The sequence below is a fragment of the Equus quagga genome, chromosome 1, assembly GCF_021613505.1.
Source record: "Equus quagga isolate Etosha38 chromosome 1, UCLA_HA_Equagga_1.0, whole genome shotgun sequence".
In the NCBI taxonomy this organism is placed as follows: Eukaryota; Metazoa; Chordata; class Mammalia; order Perissodactyla; family Equidae; genus Equus; species Equus quagga.
This window is the reverse complement of record NC_060267.1, coordinates 140,652,489-140,671,174: the sequence shown is the minus strand read 5'-3', so window position 1 is coordinate 140,671,174 and position 18,686 is coordinate 140,652,489. Positions and strand designations below refer to the sequence as shown.

Sequence of the window (18,686 nt, the reverse complement as noted above, 5' to 3'; positions counted from 1 at the left end):
TATACTGAGGGAGTTTTTTCTCTTGCTCAGATCGAAGCCACATTTGCCATCCAAAAACCATCCTAGAGTTGGGAGAATATGTGATGAATGGATAGAGTTGAGCTATCAACAAAACTAAATTAACGGCCAGTCCCCAGCTTACATGAGGATTAGGTCTGGACCCCCTAAATGACTCTCATCACCCTAAATTGCTAGTCGGTTAAGCATGTCTGGTTGAAACCGTGGGAGAGAGACTGAGGAAATAGAAGGCTGCAAGCTAACACGCACCCACCCTGTCTTCTCCATCCCCATCAGACTGCTCTGTGGCCCGGTGTGTCTTACATAGTTGTGAGTCATGGACATTTCACTTGAGTTTATGAGGAGCTTTACGTCTGTCAAGGCTTCTCTAAGTTGGGAATGGTCTATAGATGGGCGAAATTGAGCTGCAGATAATCTGACTAGCAGAACTACATTTAATGTTTATATTTACCATTGTGAAAATGTTTTCCTGATAAAGATTAGAAAATGAAAAGCTTCTTGAGACCAAAGCCTGCCTACAGGATTCCTATGACAACTTACAAGAAGTAATGAAGTTTGAAATTGACCAACTTTCAAAAAACCTCCAAAACTGCAAAAAAGAAAATGAAACTCTGAAATCTGACCTGAATGTAAGTTAAGAAGGCTGTTGGTTATTGGTGAGTTTGTCCTGGATGTGTGACTGTTCCCTGGAGTGCAGGGCAAGGACTGTTGACCTCTTCCTCACTTCCTGTGCTGGCCCGCAGTGCCTGCCACTTAGAAGGTACTTGATGTGTTTGTTGACTACACATTGCGCTAGTAACAATCACTTAAAATCTAATATAACGTTGTCTTTTAGAATTTGATGGAGCTTTTTGAGGCAGAAAAAGAACGCAATAACAAATTATTATTACAATTTGAAGAAGATAAAGAAAACAGTTCTAAGTGAGTGCTATTTATCTTTTCCATTAGTTCACTGGAATATCATTTACTACCACATTCTTTATCTTGGGGTTTTTTTTTATCGCTAATACCCTGTAAAGTTATTTTTTTTAAGCATTCCAAAATGAATATCAGATTATTTTGTGTAAATGGCTATGTAGAGAAACTTAATTTTTCAAAATATTCAGTAACTAGCTATAGTGCTTTTTGAATAAATAGCAATTGGTTGTGATCAGAACTGAAGGCCTTCTATAAATAAATCACAGTATATATAATAAGATGACTTCTAACTTTCTTTTATAATTGGAAGATGGGGACTAATTTTTCTTTCTATGTCTACTATTCTTTTCCTAGCTGCTCTTTTTTCCCTCCTAGTCTTTTTATATGAATGCTGTTGTCTTTCTTCCCTCTCTCTCCAAGTTCTTTTCCTTGGTAATCTGTCAGTCTCTTGGCATCAGACAACCAGATGATTATCATGAGAAGAATTTGTTTATTCAACAGATACTCATAGAGTTCTTAATATGAGATAGATTCTTCTCTAGGTCCTGGTATACAGTGATGTATTCATCTAGTGGATACATACATCTAGTTGGGAAACAGACAATTAACATTTAGTCATTCATTCAAACACTCAGTGATGTCCAACAAGACAGAAAAATTCTGGTAAATGCCAGAACATTTAGAGGTAAGGCTGAACAGAACATCCCCATCCCCATGAATGTTGCATTCTAGCACAGGAAGACAGGTAATAAACAAATACTATGTGTTATATGTTATGTTAGGGAGTCCTAAGTACTCTGAAGAAAAATAAACTGTCATGGCACAAAAATGGGTTCTCATTAAATAGTTGTTGAAGAAATAGTTCAAATTTCTGACTCCTACTGGAATACAACATCTGACACCAAGTATGTGCCTAATAAAGTTCAGTTGCATTGCACTGAATCTCTTTTGTGTGAATACACCCAGTTCCTCTTTCCATTGAATGATGTCATGAGTAAAAGATAATTCTTCTCTTCCAGAGAAATCTTAGAAGTTCTTGAGGTTGTACGTCAGGAGAAACAGAAAGAGATGGCCAAGTGTGAGCAGCAGGTAAATGTCCTATACTCCAACTCTAAAATTTGACGTTCATAACTTTCATTCCCGATGTCTAAAGTGGTTCATTAAACTGTTTCAGCTTTCAGATGTTTAAAATTGGTAATAAAAAGATTAAATTTTTGATTGGTTGTATTATTTTTCAACTCCTCTTTTTCTAACTCCACATGGCTATAATCATGATTTGCTGGTAGTCTGCTGATAGAGACCACAAAATTGTTGTCTTTTAACGCAAGTTATCATTTTCAAGTATTACTCCTAGTGTACAATGTATAATATGAAAAGATTTCAACCCCCCCTTTTTTATAGGTCTGTGTGGTTAACTTTGTGATTTAATTCTTTTTCTAAAAATATTTACTCTTTTCCCCATAGATGGCCAAAGTACAGAAACTAGAAGAGAGTTTGTGTGCTACAGAAAAAGTAATCAGTTCTCTGGAGAAGTCTAGAGATGCTGACAAGGTAGGTAAGGTTGAAGCTATATCCCTCTGCATTTTCGTTATAAATGCTGCTTTTACCATTCCAGTCTCCTGCTCCCAGGTGACTGATAGCTAGCTTTTCTGGATGTACTTAGGCCTTGTTCATCTTCCAAGGTTGCTAGAGAATGAGGTGTTCTATTTAAGTTAATTCTCTGCAGAACTTCAGTTGCAAACTCTTCTATCACTCTTGATGGCAATGCTTCTGAAACACATCCTGCCCCTTTTAACTAGGATGCCATTAGCGTGACCCTTTCTTGTTGACCCTGAGTCCCGTGATACAAATTCTCAAATCCCTGGTGTTGACTTTAACTAGAATAATAAACATAATATGTATGTCCAGGTATAAAATTAGGTATAAATTCCTTGTATGTCTAACTCTTATTCATTCATAAAACCAAAGCAAGAAATTAAATAAAATAATATAAAGCCATTAAAATATGAATTGGTAATATTAATAATGTAATTTGACATGATGTTTGCTAAGATAAAATTGACTTCTCCTGTTGTCATTAGGAAAAATAAATGATTTATCATTTTAAAATGATCTCCTCCTTAATGTCATTGGATATGAAGATATTGTTTCTGTCCTTGTCAGGAAGTTGTAGCTGAGCTCACGAGCCATATCCAGGAGCTAAGAACATCAGTCTGTGAGAAAACAGAAACTATAGACACCCTGAAGCAAGAACTAAAGGACATAAGTGTAAGTTCTGTCACCAACAAGATATTAAATTTGAGCATGAGGCTCACTTCACAGACCCCTCCAGAGGTTAACAAATGCTCCACCAGGGAAAGATTCTGCGGTCAAACTGGTTTGGAAATACTGGTTAAAGCTCAACGGATTTCTGTATTTCCACAACTTGCAGAGCCTTTAATATGCTAACATGCAATGTGCATCTCCGAGAGGCAGTGTAGACTGCGGGGTTTCTCGGATTTCACTGACCCGGGAACGGTGTTCTCAGTGCACCAGTTGGGACTTGCTGATCCAAACTAGATCAGAAACAGACTGGTTGTTGCCTGTGATAGTTAAGGGTATGTGGTGTTCCTTAATTGCTTCAAGAAGAAAATAACGTATTTTAGTTAAGTTCAGAGACATTAATTATGTAGAAAGTGAGTTTGTTTTTCTATTATTGGATTTTATCATTTCCTAAAGTAATGACTTATTTCTCCTGAGTATATATCCAAGTTGAATGTTGATGCTTCTTCCTTCTCTTGGGTCAAGGTAAGGGTTCTGTCAGTGTTCCTCACTCCTCTTCTCCACATGGAGCTTGCTGCACTCCACGTTTATTTCTGAAGGCAGTCACATGATAAAGATGGCAAAACCAGGTGTTTTTTCACTGATACCTGTGGGATTTTTCCACTTCTCTTCACCATTCATGCATTTATTCTTCCATTCCTTCATTCAAGTATTTATTGAATTAATGTGTGTTAATCTGGTCATCACTTTGGAACTCAGACTCATTCTTAAGTTATTTTAATCTAAAAATAGATAATAAAACAGACAGCTCTTTATCATGACTTTCTTTTCTGCAGTGCAAATACAATTCTACTTTGGTAGACAAAGAAGAGAGCAAAGTGTTGATTCAGAGACAAGAAGTGGAGATTCTGGACCTGAAGGAAGCCCTTAGACTGAGACTAATCTCTGAGGACCTAGAGGTAGATGTTAACACATCATGACTCTCTTTTTGCTTTATTCCTTGTTAATGTGTATATGTGTGTATGGAGATTATCATTAATACATAGAGGGGTTTTTTAAAGGAATAAGTAATAGTTAGAGCTGTTTTCCCTAGGGTAGTTAGGCAACAAATAGATAACACTAAAATTATTATATTTTATCTAGTTGATTTATTTTCATTCATTTGTGCTAACACCGTGGTAAGTTCCTATAACTGATCCTCTTCTGAATGGGGAGCAGAGTGGAAACGCATTTACTTGGATGTGATGGTAGCAGCAGGGAGCAAAGAAAGGGCTGCTTAACAGGTTCCTCTTAAGTTTTAGCTAAAGTGGGTTTTAAAAATTCTTTCTTGTTGTTGATGTAAATTTATCTTTTTTAAAATTGAGCAGTAATGGGGCCAGCCCAGTGGCGTGGTGGTTGGGTTCGCACACTCCACTTTGGTGGCCCAGGGTTCACGGGTTTGGATCCCGGGCGTAGACCTACTCACTGCTCATCAAGCCATGCTATGGCAGCATCCCATATACAAAACAGAGGAAGATTGGTACAGATGTTAGCTCAGGGCCAATTTTCCTCACCAAAAATAAAATAAAAATTAACCAGTACTGTCACGTGTTTCACAATTAAAAATATATAAAGCTATATACCTTCCCTCAAGTGTATTTCTCCAGAGGTATTTTAGGCAAATCCTATATACCTTTAGTTTCCTTCTATTTTTTTTACACAAATGGTAACCCACTGTGTATACTACTCTGTACTTGCTTTAGAAATAAAGTTTTCTTGTTAAACTTTCATGAGTAAACTCTGCTACCCATGAAACAAATTCAGCAAATATTTATCGAACCCACGTATCATACAACCTGTACCTGGCCTGGCATTTGGAAGTGGAAGAATGATTGGAACACTGTTGCTTACCTCAAAGCATGCAATCTAGCTTAAGAGACAGATGTATTATGATGCAGTAAATGACCTGGGCGCACAGGAAACGGAGGGAGGGGAGTAACTATGCCTGGGAGATTCCAAAGAGCTGCCCAGAGGAGATAGTATTTGTACAAGACTTTGCTGGGGAGGGAAGCTTGGCAGCTGTGAACTGTGTTTGCAGAGCATCCCCAGCAAAGGGAGCAGTTGAGTGTGACTGGCTTGAGGTGTGAGAGCTGAGGTGGAGACAGACTGAGTCTGTGTAGTGAATGGGCTTACGGGGCATCAGCTGTATCTTTAGGAAACCCGGACTGCGTAGACGTTAAGCCGAGGCAGAAGGTGATAAGATCCGAACCAAGAAGTGCTAGTGGGAATACTGGGTTAGATGGAGTTGAGAAGTGTTTCAGAACTACAGGTGACAGTTGGTGTCCAGTGGGATATGTGGTGTGACGAGAGAAAGCAGTCAGAGTGGGCACCAGGGTGCCAAGGCCTGGGTGACTAAAGATGGTTCTGTGTACCTCTAAGGTAGAGAAAATAGAGGCCTAGGGAAAGTTAATGAAATAAATTTATACATACCAGTTTTAAACTTTAAGAACCTGTGGGGATATCTAAGGTGGATATACCCAGTAATTTGTATGAATATCTTCCTATATCCCAGAAAGGATTTAAAGCTGCCAACGTACATACGATGCAAAAAGATTAAAATAGACCACTAAAATCTGTGTCAAAGGAAATCAGGAGTAGAATAGTAAGTTGTTAAGAGCACAGGCTGTCAAGTTGGACTGCTTAAGGGTCTGAATTCTGGCTGTGTGACCTTGTGAAAGTTACATTTGTCTCTCTGCCTCATTTGTCATAACTCTAAAGTAGAGATAACAGTACTGCCTTAAGATGTTGTGAAGATGAAATGAGGTAATACATGGAAGGTGCTTGGAACACTGCCTCGCACCTTGTAGGTGCTTAATACGTGTTAGCCAGGAATATTTTTAGGAGGCCAATTGAAAAGTTAGTCCACAAAAGCCACAAAGTATAAAATGTGGACTAAGAATTCAGTTCCACACTGCCTTTTGCCAGAGTAAAAAAGGGAAATCTAGCTATTACCAAAACGAAAACAAGTTCTAGATGGATTAGAGTCCTGTATAAATGATGAAATCATGAAGTATTAGAAAATACAAATACATATTTAATCTTGAAATTGAGTGGCCCTTTGAAAAAAGTCTTGATAGTTAAGGTTAGAAACCATAGAGAAAGATTATACAATATTAAAAACAAAAATAAGACTAACAATAGACATGGGGAAAATATTTACAACTGATAACAAAGGGATCATCACCTTAATACACAGAAGAGCTCTTATGAGTCAGAAGATGCAAGAAAGGACAGAGGCACCACTGGTGGAAAATGGACATAAGAAGGTGCATGAGTAGTTCCCCAAAGGAGCAATATAGTGACTGGAAACTTCTTTGGGATCAAAGAAATGCAAACTAAAATAAGAGCTATTTTTTGATCTCACAACTGGTAAATATTAAGACTCAAGGAAGATGTACAGAGAAGGGTGATTACTCAAACTTCTGGTGAGGTTTAAGCTCAGCCTTTGGGGAGGTGGTCTGGTAACACATAGCCTTAAAGTTTTTGTATACGCTTTGAGTTTGCACTTTTAGAAATTTCGCCTCAAGTAATAATCTAGATATGAGTATAAAATGCATATAATAGTAAAAAATTAAAATCAACAAGAATATTTAGTGATATGTTAAATTGTGGTGCATCCATCAGATGAAACAGAGCCCACCCAATGAAAATGATGTAATAAAAGAGTGAGTACATGGGAAAGCACATCAAGAATATATGTATATATACACACACATATTATTGTATCTGTGATGTATATATAATATTGTATTATTAATGTATATATAATTGTATGCATTACTATGTATATGCATATATACATGCATATTTGGAGAGTTAGGGTAAGCAGATTCTGCTCAAAATTGGTAGGGATTACATATGCAACCTACAGGACTGCTATTTTTCTCTGCCTCTTTCCATCAAGCTAGCCCCCTTAAACTTTGGTGGCCTGTAACTAGGTATCACAGTCTGTTGAACTGCCCAGCCCCTCCCCAACTAGCTGAGGGGTACTCATCTTTATAGCTGTTTACCTTCCAATGCATAAAGGACTAAAGTCAGTTGGTGAGACAGCAGGCAAGCTACAGACCTGTACCTCAAGTCCTCCCAAGGAAAGAGATCAGTTTTGAGATCCTGGAGGTGAGGGGAATGCAATTAAACTTCAATTGGGATATCTATATGAATTTACTATGTTTATCTCTAGACCTGTTCACTTAAATATTAACTGCTTGGTTTGTCTTGGAATCGAGTAGAACAAAAGCAAAAAGAAATTCTTAAAGTTTTCTTAACCTTTTCATAATTGAACATAGTAATGATTTGCAAATCCTTATTGGAGTACCACAATTAAATTGTCCTTTGTGGGGATTGTCCCCTCACAGAGGGATATGCTCTGTGAGGACCTGGCTCATGCCACTGAGCAGCTGAACACGCTCACCCAGGCCTCAGAAAAGCACTTGGGGCTGCTGCAGTCTGCCCAGGAGGAGGTGGCCAGGAAGGAGGCCCTCATCCAGGAACTTCAGCATGAGGTGAGATGCAGGGGGTTGTCGCTCAGGATGGGGCCGGGGGGTGGCCAGGAGGACTGCATGGTTGTCGAGGTCGTCATGACGTCCTGCCGAGGCTAACTCTGTATATACAGAAAGGTGAGCTAACGGGGCGCCTAGGTAATCAATCTTCCGGAGCTGGGCAGCAGCACTGTGGGCTTAGACGTGCTTGGCTGTCTTCCTGCCCACCCTCGACCCTTGACATGTGCCAGCAAGTTCTAACCACTGCAGTAAGATTATGGCTGATTTTTATCCTATTTTTGGCTGCTGTTTTATATTTTGTAATTTTCCTCAAAAGACCCTTTGATTACTTGTGAAGCTTAAAAAGAAAGTTCTTTTTTTAAGTGTAAATAAATTTGTGAGGGAAAGGGAGGTGAGAGAGTTATAGTAGCAACTAAGGTAGACAGACACAAATGGCAACCCCAGATTTTACAGTTTATTACTTTAAAAATTGCTACAGTTTTGTTTTAATATCTTACCGCTTTTCAAATTATTAATCAAGTCCTGAAAAAATAATGTAAAAAGCCTATTTCCACATGCCTTGGGAAGATTGTTCTCATTGGACTGTATGTCCCATTTTATTTTCTAACTTGTAACCTTACATCTGTTCGATTTTCCCAGCTAAACCAAAAGAAAGAGGAAGTAGAACAGAAAAAGAATGAATATAATTTCAAAATGAAGCAGCTAGAACATGTGATGGACTCTGCTGCTGAGTATCCCCAGGTACTTCTCATTTTGTGTGAGATAAAAGTTTGGAAATTACTAAGACCATAGCTCTGTCTTTTTATAGAAAAAGATTGTCACTAACACCTTTTCTGGTTTTTACTTGATAAAAAGGTACCAGTGTTTTATTTGTTTTACTTAGACAAGAATTAGAATAACAAGCTAAATAGCCTGACTGTTTTCTCTATGCTTGACATCTACATTTAAAATGAAACCTTTATAACGTCACTTAATCAGGTATTGGATGAAATTTGATTTTATTTTAGAGCCCTAAAACACCACCTCATTTTCAAACACATTTGGCAAAACTCCTGGAAACACAAGAACAAGAGATAGAAGATGGAAGAGCCTCTAAGATTTCTTTGCAGCGTCTTGTAACAAAGTTAAGTGAAGACAGAGGAGTCAAAAATGCTGAAATCCTCAGAATGAAGGTAACTGGGTAATTTTTTCCAATAAATTTAATGTTTTAAAATAATCAGTATCTTTCATGGTTACTGAGGATACAAAATTCAGAAGGTGCACAATTCAAGGGCAGACAGAGAAAAGTCTTCCTGTCACCTTTGACTCTAAGTTACCTGGTTTGCTGTCCGTGGAGGCTCCCTGTGTAGTCAGTTTCCTATTTATCTTTTTAGAAATTTTCGGTGCGTTTATAAGCAAGTTTGTAAGCATTGTCTCCCCACTCCATCTGTTTTTATGTGATGGTATCATATCATATAGGCTGCAGCAGTTCCTCTCATCACAGTGCTGTTTGACTTTTAGATCTTTACCAATTTAATAGCTAAAGCATGTTATCTCATTGTAATTTTAAATTTATATTTTTCTTATTAGGAGTAAGGTTGAGCATCTTTTGTTTTTCTGTTTCTATGAACTATATCCTTCACTCATTTTTCTATTGTTGGACTTTTTCTCAATGATTTTTAGGCATTTTTTGTATATTAGATTTGCTTCGGTCTATGATAGTTAGAAATACGTTTCTCTTGTTTGCCATTTCTTTAAACTTCCTTCTAGTTTTTTTTTATCCAGGTACTTGAGGGTATGGTGTTTGTGTGTGGGGAGAGTATGTTTAGTAGCATTTAGGGGTGAGAGACGTGTGGAAGCGTGCTTGGGTAGGTGACGTGTAGGTGTGTGTGGGGTGGGTAGGGAGGACGTTAGGCCCCATAGAAGGTACCTTTTTGCCTATGAGGTCATTGCTCTGCAGTGAGTTTTTGTTTAGGAACAAAATTAGCTTACTCTAACCAAGTGACAGGAAGTATGTGAAGATGCTATCACTCTTCAGCTTTGTTTCTCACGGAGGGGATCATTCCTGGCCTTTTTATGTAGGGCAGCTCTCAGTATGCTGCTGTCTCTGGAGTGTAGCTGTCATCCAAATTGGCGTGATCTTGGTACTTAGAAGAAATTGGGTCAGGTTAAAAGAAATCAAACAGCACACAAGTAGAAGTAAATCAAAAAGGACTCTCCTTGCAGACAGGTATTTATTTCTTCTGGATGGTTATGCTCATGATTTTCAAGTTAAAATCCAATTAAGTATTTTGAGAGATGGGCTGTGGTACATCAATTTGTTTGTTTTTTTTAATTAGAATCTGTTAAATAGAATCAAACAGAACATTTGCCAAAGTAGGGACTTTTTGTCATCTTTTCTCAACAAGGAATTTAATGAGTTATGCGGTAACTGATAAGAGACTATGTTTAAGATGCTGTGGATAGGAAAATGAAGCACGGTTCCAGGCCCCCAAGAGTTTCACATATAGTAGTCTACTTTTTATCCAGTGATCCCCAGTGCAGTGTTCTGTGCATAGGAGGAGCTTCAAAGAGGAATGCCTGTCTCAGTTATGGCCTTGGGGAGCAAAATAATGCCTACTGTAATGTGTTTTCTGAAAAGACATGACTTGATTTGTTATTAGGAGCAGTTGTGTGAAATGGAAAACCTGCGCCAGGAAGCTGAGCAGCTAAGAGAGAAAAACTGGCTCCTGCAAGGTCAGCTGGATGATGTTAAAAGACAAAAGGACAACAGGTGAGAAAGAGCCACCAGAACTCCCTGGGCTAAAGCTTGGCCTGCCTGGGTAGAGTTAAGTGAGCGAGGTTGGAATTGGTTTCACAGCGTGTCTGATGTTTCCCACTAACCCAGGAGAAGCTCGTCAGTTGCTTTTGAATGAGGTCTGATGAGGGTGTTGCTTGTTCCAGGCTGGGAGAATAAGGCATTCATGGTCTTGCCTACTCTGTTAACCTTTGCATTGTTGTAGAGTTATTGAGTGAAGTTCAAACACGTGAAATACTTGAACCAAACTGTCTAATTCTGTTTGAGGTTGGGGTGGGGGAGCAAATACATCAGCAAGACAAAGTTCGAGAGGTCCTGCGGGAAAAGGGAGAACTCCCTGCTGGTTGCTTTTGCTTCGTGACTCACGGGCCAGGGAGAGCTGGGCAGGAGCTTTATAGAGGAGTGTTCCCTTGGGGTTGGGTGCCTCTGTGTGTGTGTTTGTGTGTTTTGGCTTCAGCTAAGGCAATTTTCTAATTGTATTTTCTAATGGCACAGCATAGTGTCAGGGGCAACCACACCCAGGCTATGTCCTGCCTCTGACCCTTGAAAGTTGTGTGGTTTTGGACACACTTTATAACCTCTTAGTGCCTCAGTTTCCTTAGCAATAAAATGAGGAAAATGATAGCTCTCTCACAAGGTGTTTTAAAGGCCAAAAATAATGTGTATAAAATGCTGGTTAGTGTTTGGCAGAGGAGAGTCAATAAATGGTAGTTATTAAGTATGACAAGGTTGAATTATGATCCTGCCTATTAACCTTCCGAGGGATGGGGTATGAGGGGGCTGTAAAATTGCGCAGTAAGGTCAAGTGAATCAAAGGGATGGAGGCCCTTACTGAATTCAACTGCCCAGATTAGGGGTGTCTGCTGTTCGACTGTTGCCAGAAGGTCTTTGACAGATGCGTTCCCACCCCTGCAGCTCCCCATCCCTGTCCAGAAGCAGCCCTGAGCAGCACTGTCCAAAACCCAAATGAGACAGCGGTTACTGGAGGCTGGTACTGGGGCTGTGCTAAAAATCTCTTCCTACACGGTTCTCCTCAAGTGTTAGTGAGCATTGGAGATGCTCACTGTAATGGCATCCCCTTCTAGGGATTTCACTGCCCCTTCTGGGTGATTCTGATGCAGGTGGCCCACAGTCTGCTCACCTAGTTTCCATATGCTCCATCCAGTCATATTAAAGAAAAGCATTCTGCTTAGTATATTGCGTTTCATCAAGAGTTAGTTTGAGCATGGAACATAGAATGCGTCTCAATCATTTATAAAACCACAATTAAAAACACTGTATTTCATAGCCTTGTGTGCCTTATATGAGGAGCCATACAGAACCTTCTTCATGAAAGGTTGGAGTAGGAGAATACTGTAGCCCTGAGGTCCCATCCAGCCCACAGCCTGTTTGGTAAATAAAGTTTATTGAGCACAGTCCTGTCCCTCTATTTAAATACTGCTATGGCTGCTTTTGCATCACAACAGCCAAGTTGAATAGTTGTGACAGAGACCAGTTGGTTCCCAAAGCCTAGAATGTTTCCTATCTGGTTCTTGACAGAAAAAATTTACTCACCCCTAGATTAGAGCACAGAAAACGCATCTTCCATAATGATTTTAGGTGTTTTCCTCATTGAGATCTCATTACCATTTTTGTCTAGGTTACCAGATCCATTAAATGAAAGAAACTACATAGCTTCTATTTTCCTTCAAGAAACAATCTTTTACTCACCAGTGAGAGAGAGATTCCTAGAGAAGCCTACAGCATTCAGGCAGCTTCTCCTAGGGGCATGTCTCCTGGTCCAGGGGCTGCCCACAGAAACTCAATTTATTATCTTGACCTGGTCAGGCTCACAGAGATGGACTCACATTAATCAAATTCACATGATACAGATATATCATCCAGAATGTAATTTCCTTTATATAGAGGAGCATTCCTTTTCCATGAAGAGATTTATATCTGGTGGTTGGGGAATCCAACCACCAGCATACATCGTGTCAGCATACATGGGAAGCCAGAATGTCATCAGAAAATTGCCACTGACTATGAAATCCAAGCAGAGGGGATGTCAGGGGCTCCACGGGCCAGGCCAGCCTACGGAACCCTCCCCGCCCCCAAAGATGCCCCCTCCCAGCTGATCACGTTCATACCAGGCCCCTGGACTGCCCTTCTCTCAGCCCCCTTTTACTCACATTTGATCTTCAGATGGTACCACTCTTGACTGTTTCTATTTCATTTTACTTTCAACTGGGCCTTGATTAGATTTCCCGGTTTTTCTCATCTCGCTTTGGTATGAGAGGAATCCTGAATTCTGAGGAGGTGCCTTATTTTATCCCCATGTGTTGATCACATTTATCAACTGCTAACTTGACCTAATCACCACAGAGTTAGCTTTTCTCTGCACAACTTGGCATTGCTGCATATAATAGATATGAAATTGATACTTGTCTGTACTTGACAGTCTTTCCCCATCCTCCCTCCCTATTCTGTGCAGTGAACAGAATCATCCAGACCATCAGCAGCTGAAGAATGAGCAAGAAGAAATTATCAAAGAAAGACTTGCTAAAGTATGATAATTTTTTTTACATAATACTTGCAATTTCTTTTGTCTGAGAAATGCTTTTATAGTTAGCATTTATGATGATATATTTTAGAAACCATTTTACTATTGAAATTTCTGCCTTTTCTGTATTCCCACTGTTAAGTTTGATATTCACCATCAGCATTTAGACATAGCTGAGAATTAAGACTGAATTTGTCCTCATGCCTAGCTGGTAAGCCTACTGCTCAGGATACCCACAGAATTCTCCATTTAGAAGCAAGTACCAAGTGCCTATTTGAGGCCTTAGAGGGCACAGTACTTGAAGTCTTGTAAATAGGTACCCCCTTTATGTATGTGTACCTGGGATTGTGGAAAAGGATGTTGGTTTAATTGATTTTATTACCATGAAGGAGAGTGGACTGGTTACTTTCAATCTTTTTTTAGCAATGTTAAGAACTTAAGCCTAAATCTTTCTCCTTTTTTTATCTTATTATAGAATAAATTAATTGAAGAAATGCTGAAAATGAAAGCAGAGTAAGTGCACTATTTTATAATTCAAGTTCTTCTTGATCTTTTCTTTATTCTCTTTTAACGGAAGAAGTTCTTATTTCATCCACAAGGTAACTAACTTCTCTCCCTCTGCAGTCATATGTGGATGTAATAGATGTTTACAAAATTATTTTCCTAAATACCACTTGCCAAAATGGTTCCTCACATGAAGCCACTCTAAAAAAAGAACTTAAAGAGATAAGTGCCAGGAAAAGCTTAGTTTCTCTGAAGAAGTGGATGACTTTTCTCCTTGTGGACAGTGAGAACAATATAACTGACCAGGTTTCTCTTTTCATGACTCCTGGTTTCCTCTTGTTTAAAACTTGAGGCCCCCTGAGGCTCATGCATAAATCATGCAGACTATAATAATACTTGTTACATTTGCTCCAAGCGGGCTGAATCTAAAAGTTTCCATTTTAAACTTTTATTATTTAAAAAATGTGGGCCAGCCCTGTGGCTGAGTGGTTAAGTTTGCGCGCTCCACTTCAGCGGTCCAGGGTTTTGCTGGTTCAGATCCCGGGTGCAGATATGGCACACGCTCATCAAGCCATGCTGAGGCAGTGTCCCGTATGCCACAACTAGAGGGACCCACAACTAAAATATAGAACTATGTACTGGGGGGATTTGGGGAGAAAAAAGCAGGCAAAAAACAAAAAAGTTTGGCAACAGTTGTTAGCTCGGCTGCCAATCTTTAAAAATGGTTTGAGTACTTTTCCAAAATGAAAATCTTGGGTAAAAGAACGACAAAAAAGCATGTATGCAGCTCTTGCTGTCTTCTGTGCTGTGGAGCGGACTGAATGTTAGCGATCCTCTTAGATCCAAATCCTGGGCTTGGGGGAAAGAGATTGATTTGAGTACTGTGTTGTAATTCTGTCCCTTTGGAAGAACGTAAAGTGATATCTATTGTTATAGTCTAGAAGTGGTGCAGAGCGCCCTTCAGCACAAGGAGGCAGACCACCTTAGAATGACTGAGGAGGTCGAGCGAACCCGAACTTTGGAGTCTAAAGCGTTTCAAGAAAAGGAAGAACTGAGATCAAAACTGGAAGAATTTTATGAAGAAAAGGAGAGAACACTGCAGGTGCATTTGTGTGTTGGATTTTCATTTACTTAGGATGCGTGAATTAATAGAACCAATCAGCACGACGCTCAGGTCTGTGATGGGGTGTCCTGTGGTTCCGAGCGGCTCTACCATATGCAGAGATGTGTGGTCCCCAAAGCTGGGAACCTGGGCTCTTCTCTCATTCCCTGTGCTCTTGGAAGGCATGAAATAATGTTATTTTAAAAGAAAAATTAAAAGCAGCTCATTTTCCCCTCCTGGATTGATGTACCTGCAGGAGATGGAAATGTTGCGGAAGCGGGTGGAGTATCTCGCTGAGGAAAACGGGAAGTTGGTGGGTCACCAAAACATACATCAGAAGATTCACTACGTGGTGCGGCTGAAGAAGGAAAATGTCAGACTTGCCGAGGTAAGCTCTGGAAATTATTCTGAATAAACTCACTCTGGTTTTAAAATGATTAATTAAAATTTAATTTAATTATTGAATCACTTAACTGCTTTCTTCAGGGAACTTCCTGCATTCAAAAAAAATTCAGTCATTGCCATTCCAAGCATAATTCAGTCAGTTATCGTACACATCAGATTCCTGTTTAATGTTAAGTATTTTACAAATTGAAAATTGTAGTCTTAACTAGAAATATAAACTTAATAAATGCCAAGAATACTTTCCTGAAAGACTTGGAGTCTTAATTTTTTCCTTTTCCTTTTTTTTTTTTTTTTTTTGAAATTACCAGGAGAGAGAAAAATTGCTTGCTGAAAATGCATCTTTAAAGGAAAAGAAAAAGAATGAATCGTAAGGATCCTGCTCAACTACCCAGGCATCACATTGTTTGGAGACTTTTTTCCCTCTTATGAAAGTAAGCCCTCCCTGCTCCCTTGTAGAGCTGAGTTAAGGACCGTGATGATTTACTGTGGCTGTGGTGGGGGTGCTGGCCTTCAAGTTCCTGACGCACGTTCTGCGCCCGTCTGCACCCTGCGGCAGTCAGCAGTCTGCTCTTAGGCGTTACCACCTCATTTCAAGGCTTTAAATGAACCGTAAAAACTGGGAAAACCTTTCGTCTTTTTAAAATAAAAGCCTGTAGCTAAAGTTTACGGTGGACGTTGGCCAGATAATTTTTTCCTTAGGTCCTTTCTGAGTCTTCCGTCAGAAGCTCGAACAGTATGGAGTGGTTTCACAGCTCGCAGTGAGGTTAACGACTGCCTGCGCAGCATGTATAAAAAGCAAACTTGTTAATAGAGATTATTTTTGTATTCCTACTTTAAGTTTTCTCATGAGCATTTTTTATGACTGTAAATATGGCCATTTTTCAAAATGTAATAAAATCTTTTAAAAATAAACAGTTTAATCCAGTGGTTTGCATTGTTCATTCACCTTACACTTAATGAGCACCTACTGTATGCCAGGCCCCGGTCCTTAGTGTACAAAGCACACAGACGCCTGCCCTCAGGGAACTTCTGTGTATCCACATTTCCTTCCTTTTTATTGTGACTAGGGTTCCATTGTGTGGATTTGATGGACATTTGAACCATTGGCAATTTGGGGCAATTATGGATAATGCTGCTGTCATATTCGTGTATAAGTCTTGGTACAGACATCTGCTTCCTATCTCTTGAGTAGATACCTAGGAGTGGGATAGCTGGGTCATCTGGTAAGCGCATCCCTAACTTTTTAAGACATTGCCTGTTTTCCAGACGCGCTGGCTACACCATTTTACGTGCCGTCCAGCAGTGTGTTCCAATTTCTCCACATCTTCACCAACACTTGTCATTGTCAGATTTTCTTACTATAGCCATCCTAGTGGATGTATAGTGGTATATCACACTTTCCTAATGACTAATGATACAGAACACTTTTTATGTATTATGGAATACTACTGGGCAATAAGAAAGAGATAAACTGATAGAAGCTACAACATGAATGAACCTCAAAAAAAAAAAAAAATGCTAAGCAAAAGAGGCCAAACCCAAAAGGCCACATATTATATGACTCCATGTATGTGAAATGTCCAGAAAAGGCAAAATTATAGAAAGCAAATCATTGGTTGCTTGGGGCTAGGGATGAGAGTGGGAATGACCATGTGGGCATGAGGGGACTTTTTGATGTGACTGGTTTGTAGTGATGGTTGTACAACTCTAAATGTAATAAAAATTCAACTATATTCAAAATGAGTTAATGTTATGGTTTGTAAATTATACCTCAATAAAGCTGAAGGAAAACAATTTTTAAAAACTAATGCATAGTTGAACTCTCAATAATATAATAAATCCCTAAGAGCCAGAAACAGAAAAAGAGCTAAAATTCAGTGTAAGGTAGAGAGTAGACACTGACTGCCTTGGAGGTGGGAGGAAGTGGAGTACTGAAGCTGGTAATAAAGAGGCTTGGGTCTCATCGCTTCTATGAGTTTCCTAGGGCGGCCCCAACAAATTGCCGCAACCTGAGTGGCTTAAAACAACAGGGATGTGGGGCCGGCCCAGTGGCACAGTGGTTAAGTTCATGTGCTCCCCTTCTGTGGCCTGGGGTTTGCAGGTTCGGATCCCAGGCACAGACCTACACGCCCCTCATCAAGCCATGCTGTGGCAGCATCCCACATATAAAATACAGGAAGATTGGCATGGATCTTAGCTCAGAGCCAGTCTTCCTCACACACACACACAGAAACCAGGAACTTATTCTCTCACAATTCTAGAGGCCAGAAGTCCAAAATCAAAGTGTTGGCAAGGCTGGCCATTCTCTGAGGGCTCCAGGGGAGAATCTGTTCTGTGCCTCTTAGTTGTGGTGTTGCCAGCAATCCTTGGCGTTCCTTGGCTTGAAGATGCATCACTCCAATCTCTGCCTCTGTGGTCACAAGGCATTCTCCTCTATGTCTCTGTCTCTTCTTATAAGGACACTAGTCAGATTAGGGCCCACGCTAATCATCTTACTTTGATTGCATCTGCAGTGACTGCATTTCCAAATAAGGTCAAATTCATAGGTGTTGGGAATTAAGAGGTTAACATATCTCTTTGGGGACACAATTCAACCTGTAACATCACTCATGGTAAGGAGATAAAGCCTTAGGCCAGCTCAGGACAGGGAGTTAGAAGTGAGATTTTTGCAAAAAGTCAGAACCCAAAGGAGTGGAGGACTCAGTCATCCTGGCAACTCTGCTGTCTGGAACAGGCCCTGGCCCAGAATATGTGCTCATTTGTTTAATGGGACAGAACAAATAACGGGCAGAGACATGGACACAGGGTGAAAAAAGAAGAGAGAGGAAGAAACAGAGGTAAGGTTGGAGAGAGAGCAATAGACAAGACTTTCACTCCCTAGGTCATCACAGGCCCCACCTGTCCCTACTGTCTAACCCCAGGGGCCTCACTCATTTAAATTCCCTCCTTGACCCCTAGGACCTCTTACATTTGTGACTTCTAGCCCTTAAAGGTGAGGGAGAGTTTGAATGGGTCACCCAGAACTTGTGAGGCATCTTTTGCCTGTAAGCCATCTCCGAGGTTTGTTTTAATTGCTTTTTTAGGGGCTGGCCCGGTGGCGCAGCAGTTAAATGCACACGTTCCACTTTGGTGGCCCAGGGTTCGCTGGTTCAGATCCCGGGTGCGGACATGGCACTGCTCAGCAAGTTGTGCTGTGGTAGGCGTCCCACATATAAAGTAGAGACAAATAGGCACGATGTTAGCTCAAGGCCTGTCTTCCCCAGCAAAAAGAGGAGGATTGCAGATGTTAGCTCAGAGCTAATCTTCCTCAAAATAAATAAATAAGTAAATAAATAATTGCTTTTTTAATAACTGAGTCGAGGTATTCATTCCTCTCCACGCTGCTCCAGGGCAGGATGCTCTAGTTTGCATCATGCTGCTGTTAGTAAGTTTTTAAGTTTTATTGTATTTATCTTTTAATCATACCATAGTCTGTTCAATCAAGTATTTGTAGCAAGGACATGAGTTGGTCACAGTCTTCAGCCCTGGCAGGAACAAAGAAAGAGAAAACACGCATGGCTTCTGCCCTGACAGGGAGGCAAGTATGTTGCAAGGCTTGTGAGTGCACTGAAGGCAGCTGTC

At 40.1% G+C, this 18,686-nt stretch overlaps 1 protein-coding gene across 3 annotated transcripts in view; it reads left to right on the top strand.

The window, feature by feature from the left end:
- The window catches only part of KIF15 (kinesin family member 15), a 62,181-nt gene extending 45,052 nt beyond the window's left edge, over positions 1-17,129 (top strand). For 2 of the 3 annotated variants that reach the window (XM_046684009.1, XM_046684023.1), the window contains exons 21-35: positions 497-647; positions 854-939; positions 1,956-2,025; positions 2,401-2,487; positions 3,100-3,204; positions 4,035-4,157; positions 7,593-7,739; positions 8,376-8,477; positions 8,744-8,908; positions 10,379-10,488; positions 12,986-13,058; positions 13,530-13,567; positions 14,495-14,660; positions 14,917-15,048; positions 15,374-15,763. In XM_046684009.1, the coding sequence (XP_046539965.1) occupies positions 497-647; positions 854-939; positions 1,956-2,025; positions 2,401-2,487; positions 3,100-3,204; positions 4,035-4,157; positions 7,593-7,739; positions 8,376-8,477; positions 8,744-8,908; positions 10,379-10,488; positions 12,986-13,058; positions 13,530-13,567; positions 14,495-14,660; positions 14,917-15,048; positions 15,374-15,436 (1,618 nt within the window). In that variant the 3' untranslated portion in view covers positions 15,437-15,763. Of the gene's footprint in view, positions 1-496; positions 648-853; positions 940-1,955; positions 2,026-2,400; positions 2,488-3,099; positions 3,205-4,034; positions 4,158-7,592; positions 7,740-8,375; positions 8,478-8,743; positions 8,909-10,378; positions 10,489-12,985; positions 13,059-13,529; positions 13,568-14,494; positions 14,661-14,916; positions 15,049-15,373; positions 15,764-16,132 lie in introns of those variants that run through there. The other variant, XR_006891729.1, reaches the window with a different exon arrangement.
- Positions 17,130-18,686: the final 1,557 nt, after the last annotated feature.